Source organism: Thunnus albacares, chromosome 16 (assembly GCF_914725855.1).
Source record: "Thunnus albacares chromosome 16, fThuAlb1.1, whole genome shotgun sequence".
Classification (NCBI taxonomy): Eukaryota; Metazoa; Chordata; class Actinopteri; order Scombriformes; family Scombridae; genus Thunnus; species Thunnus albacares.
The window spans coordinates 29,474,732-29,491,391 of NC_058121.1; the positions used below are offsets into that span (position 1 = coordinate 29,474,732).

The 16,660-nt window shown below is 37.6% G+C and overlaps 1 protein-coding gene across 1 annotated transcript; it reads right to left on the reverse strand.

Annotated features, from left to right (window-relative positions):
• Positions 1-1,739: 1,739 nt before the first annotated feature.
• Positions 1,740-4,740, reverse strand: LOC122999466 (kelch repeat and BTB domain-containing protein 11-like). The gene has a single exon (XM_044376410.1). The coding sequence runs from the start codon at positions 3,308-3,310 to the stop codon at positions 2,114-2,116; it is 1,197 nt and encodes a 398-aa protein (XP_044232345.1). The 5' UTR covers positions 3,311-4,740; the 3' UTR covers positions 1,740-2,113.
• Positions 4,741-16,660: the final 11,920 nt, after the last annotated feature.

The window sequence follows — 16,660 nt, forward strand, 5'->3', positions numbered from 1 at the left end:
AGGACACTTAACTCTGACCTTTACTTTCATGTTTCACTGTGATCTCAGTTCCTTTAATGACAGAATCATCAGCAGAGGAAACATTATTACTCGTTACATAACCAACATTAATACCTTCAGTTCATTAATGAGCTTCAGCTGAAGACGTTTGACACCTTTAAAAGTTTCCATCATCTAAACATTTCATCAGGATTAACGTTCAGTCCAGAGCTGCAACGATTAGTCGATTAATCAATTAGTTGATCTACAGAATATTAACTGAATAATTATCATTCTTTAAACAAACTGTTTTTTTCAGTTTGACATATTTTTAAGTTTTAGACTACTGGTTGGACAAAACCAGACGTGAGAGGACGTCACCTTGTATCAGGTGTTAATCATTATTTTCTATTGATTCATCTATAATGAATCATGATTAGCTGCAGCCTTGTTTCAAACGTTATGACAGAGCTTTAATAATGTTTTTATCAGGACAACAGATTATATTTTACTGCAGCGCCTCCTACTGGTCACATGACATCACATTATACAGATTCATTCTGTCTGAAAGCAGCTAACAGGAGTTAAATCAGATTATATCAGATTATACGTAACGACACGCAGGAGGAGAAACCCTAAAAACTGATAAATGTGTCGTGTTCGAGATCATCCAAATATTAAATGTATCATAGTTTGCTGAACATTGGATTAAATATGTAGAACAGGAAGCGAAATATTCAAAAATGTCGGAGAGATTTTCCTTCTACGCCTCGTATTTTATGAGTTATTAGCAAAAAACATAAAGTGACCACATGGTGGCGCCACTGATACCTGTGGACCAGCTATGACCTCATCAGTGGGTAAAGTAGACCGCCATTCAAAACATATTCATTAAAAAATTAATAATCAATAAGGAAGTATTAAAAGTGCCCAACAATTAAAAATGTCTATAAAATATGAATATTAATGAGAATAACTCCAGGATGACCTTTGACCCCTCCCTCATCAGTTAAAGAGGCGTCAGACTGACAGGAGGCGGAGCCAAGAATACCTGAACCAGGTGGACAAACGATGATGTCACACTTCAGAGGAAGTGTAGGTAACTCTGAGTGTGTTTGTTTTATGTGTTTGATGAGGCCCAGGCGGGCGGAGTTTACTGCAACAACAGCAACTTTAAGAGTCTGAACTCAAAGGTCCGTCAGTGCGTCAGCTTTCAGGTATTTTTATAGCCCCGCCCACCTGCCAATCACTCAGACCTCATCATGAAGAACAGGTGTTTACCTGCAGAGCCTGATTGATTCCTCTTCATCACAACATCTTCATATCCGAAGATATTTCTGCCCAAAAGCTGCTAAAAGTTTACAAAACACGTTAATTACTGTAATTATTGTTTTTATGCTATTCTGACAAACTCCGTCAGCTGAGGAAGACCATGAGCTGTGGTTGAAAGCTCAGGAAAAAGCCAGTAAGTGGACCTTGCCAAGATAAAGTTTCCAAGATTAAATGTTGTTTTAATGTTGTTTTAATGTTGTTTTAATTAAATTGAAATTATTTTTTTTATGTTGTCAAGAAAACAATCTCACCTCAAGGTCCATTTAGTAGCTGTTCAGGAGCTTTTGATCGTGTCACATGGTCTTCTTTAAAGCACTTTGAGAAGTTCTTAAAAGCTGAGATTATTTTATATATTATATTAATTAGAATATGAATGTTGTCATTTTTATGATTTTTCATGCGTTTTTTTCAGATTATTAGTGAATTATTTTCATCTGCAGACATGATGTTTTTGTTTTGCTGTTGTTTTCTGATCTTTGTCTCCAGACTGAAATAAAATGACTCCAGATAAACATGAATTATGTCAGATATATTCTGATAACTTGATTATTGTTATGATTTGGTGTCTATTGATCAATAAGTTGTGATCTTGATCAAACATCCAAACAGACTCAAACTACAAACTGCATTAAACATCTTCAGTAACATTCATCCACATCTGCTCCACAGCTGGATTCAGAGTCCTGCAGATGTTCAACATTCATCTGAATAATATCGATTAATACATGAAATCTGCTTTTCATGCGGCAACAAGTGATTAAATGAGTTGAAGGCACCGGAGAGTTTTATCCCGGGATAAAAATCACTTGTCCCGGTTCAGAGAGAGGACGAAGGGCACCAGGGCTCCTCTGGCCTCGGCGGGGGAGGGCAGGACCTCCGGCAGGAAGCCTTCCCGCTCCTCCCGGACCTCGAACTGCAGCGTCTGGCTCCGGTTGACGCAGTAGATCCGGTCCCCGAGCACCGCGCAGCGGAACGGCAGCGGGTTGTCCAGCGGGAAGGACGCGCCGCCGTGCCACACCTTCACCACCGTGTTGTACTTGTACACGCTCACCCCCGCGCGCTCCCGGTCCACGTCGAAGCGGTACACGAGGCTGCGGTGCGCCACCATGTCCGTGGACCGCCGCCGGCTCTCGTTGAACGGACACTCCTCCCACTCATCCCGGCGGGAGTCGTAACGCAGCAGCCGGTAGAAGAGCGAGCCGCCGGACACGAACAGCTCCCCGCCGCACGACGTCGCCTCGTGCGCAACGGCGAAGGAGCCTTTGGGCAGCGGAGCTACCGGACTCCACCTGTCCGCGCGCGGGTCGTACCGCTCCACCGTGAACAGACACTCCCCCCCGATGGCGTACAGGTGACCGTCCATGGACACCAGCTGCAGCTGGCAGCGCGGCTGCGTCAGCGGGCGGATCTGACTCCAGGCGCCGGTCAGCGGGTTGAAGCAGAACACCCGGTCCGACGCCTTGGAGCGGCCGTCCCCGTGCGCCCGCATCCCCCCCGCCACGAACAGGTAGTTGTACATGGTGCACATGCCGAAGCCTTTAGTCGGGACCTCCTCTGGCAGGCTGGTCAGCACCTCCCACCGCCGGCTGTCCGGGTGGAGGCAGAACACCCGCCGCTGGTTGGTGTCCTCCGGGGCGGGCAGCAGCGGGCTCTGCGGCCGGCTGCTCTCGCGGCTTCCCGCGCGGTCATTCACCTCGCTGCTCTCGGCCACCGCCAGGACCTTCGTCCCCTCCATCCTACGGGCCAGGATGAGCTCCCTCTCCCCGGCAGTCAGCCGGCCGTACACCCCGGGAGTCCGCAGCACCTGCAGGTAGTGCGCGCTCATGTAGCGGTACACGCGCTCCCGGACGCCCGCCGCGCCTTCGCTCTTGGCTTTTGTCAGCAGCTCGAAGCAGTTCTCCGCACTGATCTGCGGCGACATGGCTGCAGCTGCTGAGCCGAGGTGCGAACACTGATCCCCGGAGGATGTGTCTGACTCTTTACCCTCTCTGGCCTCCATTCGTTCCGGATCTTTTGCGGATCAGATCGATCAGCTGTCCGCGCTAATTATGCGTCTGCAGATCCACTTCTTTCTTTTCCAGACACAAAAACGCCCCTCTCCTCCTCCTCCTCCTCCTCTTGTATTCTGTCTGTTGCTTCAAGTTTTCCTTCCTCCTCTTCACACACACACCAGACCCTCCTCTTGTTTAATAACCGTCTCCTCTGGCTCTTCTCCTCCTCCTGCAGCGGGGCGCGGTGCCTGCTGAAGCCGGGTTTCCCCGCCTGCTGTCCGGGGAGCTTTGCAGCCTCTCCCCGCCGCAGAGCCCGGAGCAGTCTGCGGACACAAAGGCGTTCAGTGACCGTGTGGACTCTCCCTCCTCTTCCTCCGTCAGCTCCACACTGACTGGACTCTGTGTCTCTCTGTAGACGCCCCTGATGATGCTGACGGAGGGAAACACCGATCTGTCCTCTGAGAACACTCTGAGAACAACGAGTCTCTGCAGAACCTCACGGAGGGTTTCCGAACAAACACAATGAACAAATACTTCATGTTTTCAGGGTTTTACTCAGAAACAGTCACCTTTTATTACCAGAGAGTCTTCTTGTCATTTCATTTGATTCATTCTGTAGCAGCTATGAGCTATAAAACATTACAAAAAACAAGACAAACAGAATATAAGTTGACAGAAAACATTCTTCATATATTTGGGCTGAAAGCAGACATGTTGTTAAGAATGAATTCTCAATAAAAATACACAAGAAAGAACAAACACATGGAAATGTTCACAGAAACATACACAGAATTCAAAGGGAACCATAAGATTGATTATTGAGATGTTGGTGATGACAATTTTGATACAGAAGAAGAAGAAGGGAGGATGTTTTTATTCCAGTTATGTTCAGAAAAAGGATCTTAAACCACAGTTATTGTTGAAAGCAGCTCTGTGAGGAAGAAGCTGATCATATAACTGACAGATTACAGCTCTTTACTGTTACAGTTATATTTTATACACAAATGACTGTCAGTAAGTGTGAAAACGGTCATATCTTGAAATTCGCAGATGACACAGTCATATTCAGCCCGTTGAACGGTGATGAAACATCTCACATCCTGTTGTGGTTGACTTTCTGAAATGGTGCTGAGAAGCTTTGAATCCCATGTTTCTGCCTTCTGGCTCCTTTCAGACAGAACCAACAGACACAAACACTCTTTTCTACCCTCTGCTGTTAAATTCAGCAAGAAGAAGCTCGTCTCAACACTTTTACATGAATTTCTTGCATTTGAGCTGTTTGACTTGTAGCCTGCATGGGGACAATAAAGTTATTGAATCTTGAATCTTGCTCACACACTGAGGCTGTTTACACTTGGTTTTAAAATGCGTTTTCAGTGATTTAATCACAAGTGGACAGCTGAGACACGTCACCAGTCACACCTGTGTCTGTCGTGCGTCTCCAGCTGATCAGCTGTGTTCAGATTACTGCTAGAAGGTCAAAGAGTCCTGCGCACAGTTATTACGTCAGTCCAGTGATGGACTCTCAGGGGCAGAAAAATATAAAAGGCAGCTGATACCTTCAATGAACCCTCACTTCACTGTGTTTTTCTCCCATACAGTTCACACTATAGGGCACCTTTTTTGCATTGAGAGGGCATCAGATCAGTATGTTAGACTTAGGGGGACCCTAAATTGCACTTTTACCTTTATTTTTTTGGTCACTAGAAGGGCAGCAGAACCTTCAGTTCACCTCATTACAGCAGCATCATGGGACTCCGCATTACATCCTCTCCATTTAAAGGGCTCATCATGTTTTCTCATTTTTGTGGGTCTTTACAGGCACGATCACATTTTCCTCCACTATAAAGGCACCATGAGGACTCTTCATTCCAGACTCTGTAGGACATTTCATCCTGATTTACACATAACTAGTCAATACAGGACTTTAGTATGTTTTCTCCTTGGTGAGGGAACCTTAGAGGACACTTTACTGGTATTGTTTGCATACATGTACATGTTCCAGCTGCACTGCTGAAAGGTGTTATACTAATTAAATTTGACTGACATTACTTTTTAGTTACTAGTATCAGTGATCCTATGGGAAAAGCAACATCATATAAAGATAAACTATGAAATGTGTGTTGTGTAATAATCTCATCATGTTGCTGCTGCAGAGAGAAGAAGCTTCTATGTTCAACATGTGGATGATTTCCTGCAGGAACACCGTCGATGCAGCTGATCATCTCTGATCCTGCAACCAACACCAAAACATCACAAACACAGAAAACATCTTTTAAAAACGAGACGATGAAGTCGGGATGCAAAAAAATGAAACTCTGCAAGAAAATGTTTATTTGTGAATAAAAATATCATCATTTACAATAGAAATGATTTGATTCACAGAAAAACTAAAATACATATAAAACATGGATTCACAGAAATTTAAAACCAAATCTTAAAAAATTACAGAACTGAAAACATAGAAAATAAAAATGATCAGAAAATGAACCAATAACCTGCAGGAATAATGAAACAGCTCTATCTAGTGGAGAAAACTCAGTTTCACATCATATTTAGAGATCCTGCTGTAAAAGTCTTAAACATTAAATTTCCCTTAAATAACTTTTTTAAAAAATCACACAGAAACACTGACGTTTGGTTGTTTCCTGTTATTTTCTTCCAAAATCTCAGTGAAACTAAATGAGATGGAATAAATTCTGCTGTAAACATCACGTCGTCCTTACTTTCACCCTGAAATGCTCTTAAAAATACAATAAAATACAACACAATACAACACGGTATAATAAATTAAATATGATATAATAAAATATAATTCCTGTGGCTTCCAGTTATATAATTCCTCCCCTTTCTGACCGTAAATCACTTTACTGCTGCACATCCATCAGCTCTGCTGTTAAACTACTGAACCACATTACAACTTCATTCAGTTTCTCCCTGCACATTACTGTTAAACTACTGTTAAACTACTGTTAAACTACTGTTAATCTACTGTTAAACTACCATTAAACTACCGTTAAACTACTGTTAAACTACTGTTAAACTACCATTAAACTACTGTTAAACTACTGTTAAACTACTGTTAAACTACTGTTAATCTACTGTTAAACTGCTGTTAAACTACTGGTAAACTACCGTTAATCTACTGTTAATCTACTGTTAAATTACTGTTAAACTACTGTTAAACTACTGTTAAACTACTGTTAAACTACCATTAAACTACTGTTAAACTACTGTTAAACTACTGTTAAACTACCATTAAACTACTGTTAAACTACCATTAAACTACTGTTAAACTACTGGTAAACTACCATAAAACTACTGTTAAACTACTGTTAAACTACTGTTAATCTACTGTTAAACTACCATTAAACTACTGTTAAACTACTGTTAATCTACTGTTAAACTACTGTTAAACTGCTGTTAATCTACTGTTAATCTACTGTTAAACTACTGTTAAACTGCTGTTAAACTACTATTAAATTACTATTAAACTACTGTTAAAGTACTGATAATCTACTGTTAAACTACCATTAAACTACTGTTAAACTACTGTTAATCTACTGTTAAACTACTGTTAAACTGCTGTTAATCTACTGTTAATCTACTGTTAAACTACTGTTAAACTACTGTTAAACTACTGTTAATCTACTGTTAAACTACTGTTAAACTGCTGTTAATCTACTGTTAATCTACTGTTAAACTACTGTTAAACTGCTGTTAAACTACTATTAAATTACTGTTAAACTACTGTTAAACTATTATTAAACTGCTGTTAAACTGCTGTTGAACTACTGTTAAACTACTGTTAATCTACTGTTAATCTACTGTTAAACTACTGGTAAACTACTGGTAAACTACTGGTAAACTACTGGTAAACTGCTGGTAAACTGCTGTTAAACTGCTGTTAAACTACTGTTAATCTACTGTTAATCTACTGTTAAACTGCTGTTAATCTACTGTTAAACTGCTGTTAAACTACTGGTAAACTACCGTTAATCTACTGTTAATCTACTGTTAAACTGCTGTTAAACTACTGGTAAACTACCGTTAATCTACTGTTAATCTACTGGTAAACTGCTGTTAAACTGCTGTTAAACTACTGTTAATCTACTGTTAAATTACTGGTAAACTGCTGTTAATCTACTGTTAAATTACTGTTAAACTGCAGTTAAACTGCTGTTAATCTACTGTTAAATTACTGTTAAACTACTGTTAATCTACTGTTAAATTACTGGTAAACTGCTGTTAATCTACTGTTAAATTACTGTTAAACTGCAGTTAAACTGCTGTTAATCTACTGTTAAATTACTGTTAATCTACTGTTAATCTACTGTTAAACTGCTGTTAATCTACTGTTAAACTGCTGTTAAACTACTGGTAAACTACCGTTAATCTACTGTTAATCTACTGTTAAACTGCTGTTAAACTACTGGTAAACTACCGTTAATCTACTGTTAATCTACTGGTAAACTGCTGTTAAACTGCTGTTAAACTACTGTTAATCTACTGTTAAATTACTGGTAAACTGCTGTTAATCTACTGTTAAATTACTGTTAAACTGCAGTTAAACTGCTGTTAATCTGCTGTTAAATTACTGTTAAACTACTGTTAATCTACTGTTAAACTACTGTTAAACTACTGTTAAACTACCATTAAACTACTGTTAAACTACCATTAAACTACTGTTAAACTACTGTTAAACTACTGTTAAACTACCATAAAACTACTGTTAAACTACTGTTAAACTACTGTTAATCTACTGTTAAACTACCATTAAACTACTGTTAAACTACTGTTAATCTACTGTTAAACTACTGTTAAACTGCTGTTAATCTACTGTTAATCTACTGTTAAACTACTGTTAAACTGCTGTTAAACTACTATTAAATTACTATTAAACTACTGTTAAAGTACTGATAATCTACTGTTAAACTACTATTAAATTACTGTTAAACTACTGTTAAACTATTATTAAACTGCTGTTAAACTGCTGTTGAACTACTGTTAAACTACTGTTAATCTACTGTTAATCTACTGTTAATCTACTGTTAAACTACTGGTAAACTACTGGTAAACTACTGGTAAACTGCTGTTAAACTGCTGGTAAACTGCTGTTAAACTGCTGTTAAACTGCTGTTAATCTACTGTTAAACTGCTGTTAAACTACTGGTAAACTACCGTTAATCTACTGTTAATCTACTGTTAAACTGCTGTTAAACTACTGGTAAACTACCGTTAATCTACTGTTAATCTACTGGTAAACTGCTGTTAAACTGCTGTTAAACTACTGTTAATCTACTGTTAAATTACTGGTAAACTGCTGTTAATCTACTGTTAAATTACTGTTAAACTGCAGTTAAACTGCTGTTAATCTACTGTTAAATTACTGTTAAACTACTGTTAATCTACTGTTAAACTACTGTTAATCTACTGTTAAACTGCTGTTAAACTACTGGTAAACTACCGTTAATCTACTGTTAATCTACTGTTAATCTACTGTTAAACTACTGTTAAACTACTGTTAAACTACTGTTAATCTACTGTTAAACTACCATTAAACTACTGTTAAACTACTGTTAAACTACTGTTAAACTACCATTAAACTACTGTTAAACTACTGTTAAACTACTGTTAAACTACTGTTAATCTACTGTTAAACTGCTGTTAAACTACTGTTAAACTACTGGTAAACTACCGTTAATCTACTGTTAATCTACTGTTAAACTACTGTTAAACTACTGTTAAACTACCATTAAACTACCGTTAAACTACTGTTAAACTACTGTTAAACTACCATTAAACTACTGTTAAACTACCATTAAACTACTGTTAAACTACTGTTAAACTACTGTTAAACTACCATTAAACTACTGTTAAACTACTGTTAATCTACTGTTAAACTACTGTTAAACTGCTGTTAAACTACTATTAAATTACTATTAAACTACTGTTAAAGTACTGATAATCTACTGTTAAACTACTATTAAATTACTGTTAAACTACTGTTAAACTATTATTAAACTGCTGTTAAACTGCTGTTGAACTACTGTTAAACTACTGTTAATCTACTGTTAATCTACTGTTAATCTACTGTTAAACTACTGGTAAACTACTGGTAAACTACTGGTAAACTGCTGTTAAACTGCTGGTAAACTGCTGTTAAACTGCTGTTAAACTACTGTTAATCTACTGTTAAACTGCTGTTAATCTACTGTTAAACTGCTGTTAAACTACTGGTAAACTACCGTTAATCTACTGTTAATCTACTGTTAAACTGCTGTTAAACTACTGGTAAACTACCGTTAATCTACTGTTAATCTACTGGTAAACTGCTGTTAAACTGCTGTTAAACTGCTGTTAAACTACTGTTAATCTACTGTTAAATTACTGGTAAACTGCTGTTAATCTACTGTTAAATTACTGTTAAACTGCAGTTAAACTGCTGTTAATCTACTGTTAAATTACTGTTAAACTACTGTTAATCTACTGTTAAACTACTGTTAATCTACTGTTAAACTGCTGTTAAACTACTGGTAAACTACCGTTAATCTACTGTTAATCTACTGTTAAATTACTGTTAAACTGCAGTTAAACTACTGTTAATCTACTGTTAAATTACTGTTAAACTACTGTTAATCTACTGTTAAATTACTGTTAAACTACTGTTAAACTACTGGTAAACTACCGTTAATCTACCGTTAATCTACTGTTAATCTACTGTTAAATTACTGTTAAACTGCAGTGAAATTAATTTGCATGTTTTCATTTTTGCACTTCTGTCCTCAGTGATTCTATCTCTCACGTTACTGTTTGCACATTTGCATCTTTGCACTTATTACTATTTTATTTTTATCGTACAGTTTTTACCTTTTATTTATTTACTTCCTCTTTAACTGCCTTCCCTGCAGCGATCAATAAAGTTTTTCTGATTATGAAAAAAAAAGGAATTAAAAAAAAAACACACACAATACAACAGCAAGGACGTCGATGATGAAGAAACAATATATAAAAAATAAGACTCAAAAATTGAAAACACAAAAAATTGGAAATAAAACTGTAAGAAAATAAACAAATAAACTCATAAACTCATAAATAAGGAGTAAAAGAAGAAGAAAACAATGAAACACATTAGATTAATTTCTTTGCAAACGGCTCCATCTAGTGAAGAAAACTCAGTTTCACTACTGTGATGATCAAAACAGGATCAATAAGATGATCAGACTAAGAAGGACATTTATTCTCTGATGTAATTCATATGTGTGTTGATTTGTGTAAATACCTGATTATGTATATTTGTGTTGTTTACATTAATCAGCAGGTAGAAACTCTGAGCTGTGATGTTAATTGTTAGTTAATGAAAAGATTTCTGGGTGTGAAAGCTTTAATGACTCTTAGTTATCAGGATGAGATATGAATTAAATTTAAATGATGGAGATTAAACTGCTGACAGATGTGGAGCTCCTTCAAAATAAAACGTTTCAGAGAAAAACAACATCTGCACCTGATGTTAGGTGTTTAATAAAAAGGTTTTCCTGTCTCTGACTTTAAAGGTTTTACTCCAGATTAAATATCCAACAGGCTCCCAGTTTATCAACCAGCAGAATCTCAGAGTCCAGTAAACATCTGGCGCCAGCTGTCAGCGTTGATGAGCTGAAGCTTTAAACATCAGTCGTCTTAGCTGAAGACATTTTGATTTATTTAGTCATTTAAATGTAGTTTTGTGTGTGTTCATGTCTACATGTTTAATATTATGATTATAATATTATTAATGTTTCATAAATAAACTGAAACTTGATTTAAAGAACCTGCTGGAACGTAAATAAAAGGTGAAATGTTCCTCAGCTGCTGTAATGAGCAGCAGAAACCTGCAGAGGGCGCCACACACCTGACAAACTGTTCAATATAAAAACACTAAAGATGCTTTGATCACATTTTACATCTGGAAACTATATTTAACACTTTATTTTACTTATTTATAATTGATTCAATATAAATCACAAGTTTTTAAAGTGATTTAAATGTTTGCAGGAAGATGAGAAATGTTCACTTTCATCTTTGTTTTGATTTATAAACGATCAGATCATCTGTCAGTTCAGTTTTCATTTACTTTATTTAAACATGTTTATTTTAAATTAATACATTTTCTTTTTTCACTTGATTTCTTTTCTTTCTTTTTTTATTTTTTATTGATTATTCGTCTTTGTTTGTTTTCGTCTGGTATTATTTATATATCATTTACAACCAATTATTGGTGGTTTATAGTTTCAAGAGAATCTTTTACTTCAAATTTCTACTTTACTAAATGTTTTCTTTATGATCATTAGATTAGATTCAACTTTACTGTCACTATGCAGAGCCAATGAAATGCAGTCAGCAGAGTATTATTACATTATTTACAGATGAGTGCAGGAAGTAAGTGATTCTATAACTTCCTGTATGTACAGTGATGAGCACTATATACAATATTATATATGTAAATATTTTACATACGCATACACAGAGGAGCAGTGGACACAGTCAGACTACAGTATAAACAACATGCAGTTGTTTATATGTACAGTAACATTATATTATATTATTATACATTATATATATACATTAACAGTTCAGTGATGCTGTTCGAGTCTCAGTGTGGAGGTCAGCAGGGTCACAGAAGAAGATCCTCCTGAGACCCTGATCTGTGTCTATAATCACATCAGACTGTTTATTTATTGAGGACAGATGTGTATACAGGTGTGTACAGGTGTTTATAGGTGTGTACAGGTGTGTACAGGTATGTACAGATGTGTGTACAGGTGTGTACAGGTGTTTATAGGTGTGTGCAGGTGTGTACAGCTGTGTGCAGGTGTGTGCAGGTGTGTGCAGCTGTGTGCAGGTGTGTACAGGTGTGTGCAGGTGTGTACAGCTGTGTGCAGGTGTGTGCAGGTGTGTACAACTGTGTGCAGGTGTGTACAGGTGTGTACAGGTGTGTGCAGGTGTGTACAGCTGTGTGCAGGTGCGTGCAGGTGTGTACAGGTGCGTGCAGGTGTGTACAGGGGTGTACAGGTGTGTACAGGTGTGTACAGGTGTGTGCAGGTGTGTGCAGGTGTATGCAGGTGTGTGCAGGTGTGTACAGGTGCGTACAGGTGTGTACAGCTGTGTGCAGGTGTGTGCAGGTGTGTGCAGGTGTGTACAGGTGCGTACAGGTGTGTACAGCTGTGTGCAGGTGTGTACAGGTGCGTACAGGTGTGTACAGGTGTGTGCAGGTGTGTGCAGGTGTGTGCAGGTGTGTGCAGGTGTGTACAGGTGTGTGCAAGGGTGTACAGCTGTGTACAGGTGTGTGCAGGTGTGTGCACAGGTGTGTACAGGTGTGTACAGCTGTGTGCAGGTGTGTACAGGTGCGTACAGGTGTGTGCAAGGGTGTACAGCTGTGTACAGGTGTGTACAGGTGTGTGCAGGTGTGTGCAGGTGTGTACAGGTGCGTACAGGTGTGTGCAAGGGTGTACAGCTGTGTACAGGTGTGTGCAGGTGTGTACAGGTGTGTACAAGTGTGTACAGGTGTGTACAGGTGCATACAGATGTGTGTACAGGTGTGTACAGGTGTGTACAGGTGTGTACAGGTGCGTACAGGTGTGTACAGCTGTGTGCAGGTGTGTACAGGTGTGTGCAGGTGTGTGCAGGTGTGTACAGGTGTGTGCAGGTGTGTACAGGTGTGTACAGGTGTGTACAGCTGTGTGCAGGTGTGTACAGGTGCGTACAGGTGTGTGCAAGGGTGTACAGCTGTGTACAGGTGTGTACAGGTGTGTGCAGGTGTGTGCAGGTGTGTACAGGTGTGTGCAGGTGTGTACAGGTGTGTACAGGTGTGTACAGGTGCGTACAGGTGTGTACAGGTGAGTGTCTACTGTCCACACGTCATTAATCTTGTTTTATCATGTGGTCACTTTGCTTTTTGTTTGTTGTTTGTTCTGCTTATTTGTTCAGATTGATTGTGTTCCTGCATCAGCACCTGCTCTGCGTCTCATTACTGTCACATAAAGAAGTTCTTCTTCTTTTGTTTTTCACCTTTTAGATACACTTTGCATCAGTCTGAACACCTTCAGGCTGTAAATGATGATCCTGCCGCTGCTGTCAGGTTTTGTCTTCATGGAGTCAGAAGTGATGAACAAACTCGTCTCTAATGAACCTTCGGTATCGTTTCTCTCTGTGAGTGTTTCTGGTTTTCAGTGAAGACAAACAGCCGCCGGGATTCACAGTCAGACGCTGAAACATCAAACAGCTGCAGGATGATTCCTGACAGACGAGCCGAGGGGAGAAATGACAGCGTGATGCTACACAGTGGAGACGGTAAATGTGTTTCTGATCTGCAGGTGAGTCACATGACGTCTGATTGTTAGAGGACAAAATTCTTCAAATGATTCTTCAGTTTGTCCTCCAGAGAACAACAACACAATCAATCATGTCAACAGACGCCGGTCCGGTTCACAGAAACGTCTTAGTTTGAGTTACTTGATGTATTTTATGTGTTACAGTCAGTGTCTAATAATACAGAATAATGTCTTATTCACTCCATCAATATTACACACTTCTTTGCTTTGCATGTCTTTATTTGTCTGTATTTTGTGTTTCTGTGTTGAATCTTTTAATGTGTAACCAGTCATGCAAAGTAACTAAGTACATTTACTCAACTACTGTACTGATGTACAAGTTGTGAGGTACTTGTACTTTACTTGAGTATTTCCATGTGATGCTACTTTCTACATTTCAGAGGGAAATATTGTACTTTCTACTCCACTACATTTATTTGACAGCTTTAGTTACTTTTCAGATGAAGATTTGACACAATGGATAATATAACAAGCTTTTAAAATACAACACATTGTTAAAGATGAAACCAGTGGTTTCCAACCTTTTTGTCTTTTGACGTCTTACAAAAAGCAGTGTGTAGTCGGGGTCACATTTCACATGTCTATGAGTTGTTAACAGCTCCACCAAATAGTGATTTTTCCCTCTAAACTTCTCACATGCTTTCATTTCAATAAATGTTCAAATGATCCAATATTTCAGCAAAAATCAAAGATTAGAGAAAAAGTCCAAAAACTGAAAACAGATTTGTGTATCAGAACTTTGTTTTTTCTTCTTTCCTCTCCCATTAATCATCTCACCACCCCTCAGATTTATCTGCTGACCCTTTGGAGGGGCCCGACCCCTAGGTTGGGAACCACTGGACTAAACTAGCTAACTGTATATAAAGTAGTGTAAACTAGCTCCACCTCCAGCAGCTACAACAGTAACATGCTGCTCTAACACTGATGCTTCACTATTAATAATCTAATGATGTCATATATAATAATATATCAGTCAGAGGGACCAAACCACTACTTTTACTGCAATACTTTAACTACATCAAGCTCATAATACTTATGTACTTTTACTGCAATACTTTAACTACATCAAGCTCATAATACTTATGTACTTTTACTGCAATACTTTAACTACATCAAGCTCATAATACTTATGTACTTTTACTGCAATACTTTAACTACATCAAGCTCATAATACTTATGTACTTTTACTGCAATACTTTAACTACATCAAGCTCATAATACTTATGTACTTTTACTGCAATACTTTAACTACATCAAGCTCATAATACTTATGTACTTTTACTGCAATACTTTAACTACATCAAGCTCATAATACTTATGTACTTTTACTGCAATACTTTAACTACATCAAGCTCATAATACTTATGTACTTTTACTGCAATACTTTAACTACATCAAGCTCATAATAGGATTTTTACTTGTAATGGAGTATTTTTACGTCGCTGTATTGGTATTTTTACTGCAGTAAAGTATTTCTTCCATCACTACATTCAGATGTTCTGCTTCCTTCTCTTATTTCTTCTCTGTGAACGTCTTCTTCTATTAAACTGACGGAGTCTAAATATTGGTGACAGACGTGTGATGATGCTGCAGGTCAGCGTGTTGCAGACGTTAGAAACAGCTGATGGATCGTTATCACACGTCGACTCATTACTGCTGTGAAGGAACATTAACAGGAATTCGATGGACGTGTCAGCGGCTCATCTGACTGAAGAGACATAAAAAGGATCCGGCAGCTCGTCAGCTGATCTGCACAAATCTAACAGCAGAAGGTCAAATGTGATTCATCACGAGGAAGAAACAGAAGTGACACGAGACACAAATGAACAAAGATGTGTGTCTGTGATGAAATAAAATACAATTAGAAACTGAGAAATAAACATTAAAATGTGCATTTCACATAAAACAAACGTCACTCTTATAATAAAACACAAATTCCAACTGAAAAAAATGATGTTGGATCAGAAAAAAAGATTAAAAATAAATATAAATCCTGAAATGACCCTTTAAATTAAATTGATATATTTATAGATTTACTTGAGCATTTTATTTTTTATTTATTTATATTCTATAGCTATAATTGAATGTATATATATATATATATATATATATATATATATATATATATATATATATATATATATATATATATATATATATATATATATATATATTTAAATGTATTATTAATCTATTATTTATGACATTTTAGTGGTAATTTTATAGAATCAGTCAGGTTTGATCCTCCGTATCCTCCTTATTATAAAATCATGATCTCTGCTGAAGTTATTGATCAATCAGCAGGAGAGAAAATCAATGATAGAACATGACAGCTGGGAGGAGGAAGAGGAGGAGGAGGAAGAGGAAGACATTTTGATGTTATTTTAAATGTTCATTTACATTAAAAGTAAACTTTGCATTAATTTGTCTCCATTAAAGTGAAATAAAAAATAATTTTAATGACGTTTCTCTTTTTATGGAACGATACAGAACCAGTTAAACCAGTTAAACCAGTTAAACCATCTACTCACTGATGGTTTATTCATTTCTATAACTATAAACTATCAGATTATTATTGGTGATTGTTGTGTTTACCTGCTCAGAGACGAATGTTTATTCCTTCAGAATAAATCACATCAACGTTATTTTACTTTGAATAGAAACGTTTCATCATGTTGATGGAAACAGAATCTGTATCTGAACATTAACAAACATCTCTGTTCATATATTTAATATTATAAATGTTTTTAAAGATGTTTAATGATCTATAACGAGTTATTAATCATCTCAAACTAAAACAAACTCGTTACTGATCTCAGCTCGTCACAGATAAAAAAGATACATTTCATCCTCCGACAGGAAATCCTCCTGCAGCGCTCAGAGGTCAAAGGTCACCTGTTCGTACAGTGACATCATGTAGAGTCTAAATCAGGTTAATGATACAGAGAAGCTCGTTAGGACCCAGAGGAGGAGGGAGGGAGTGTTAAACAA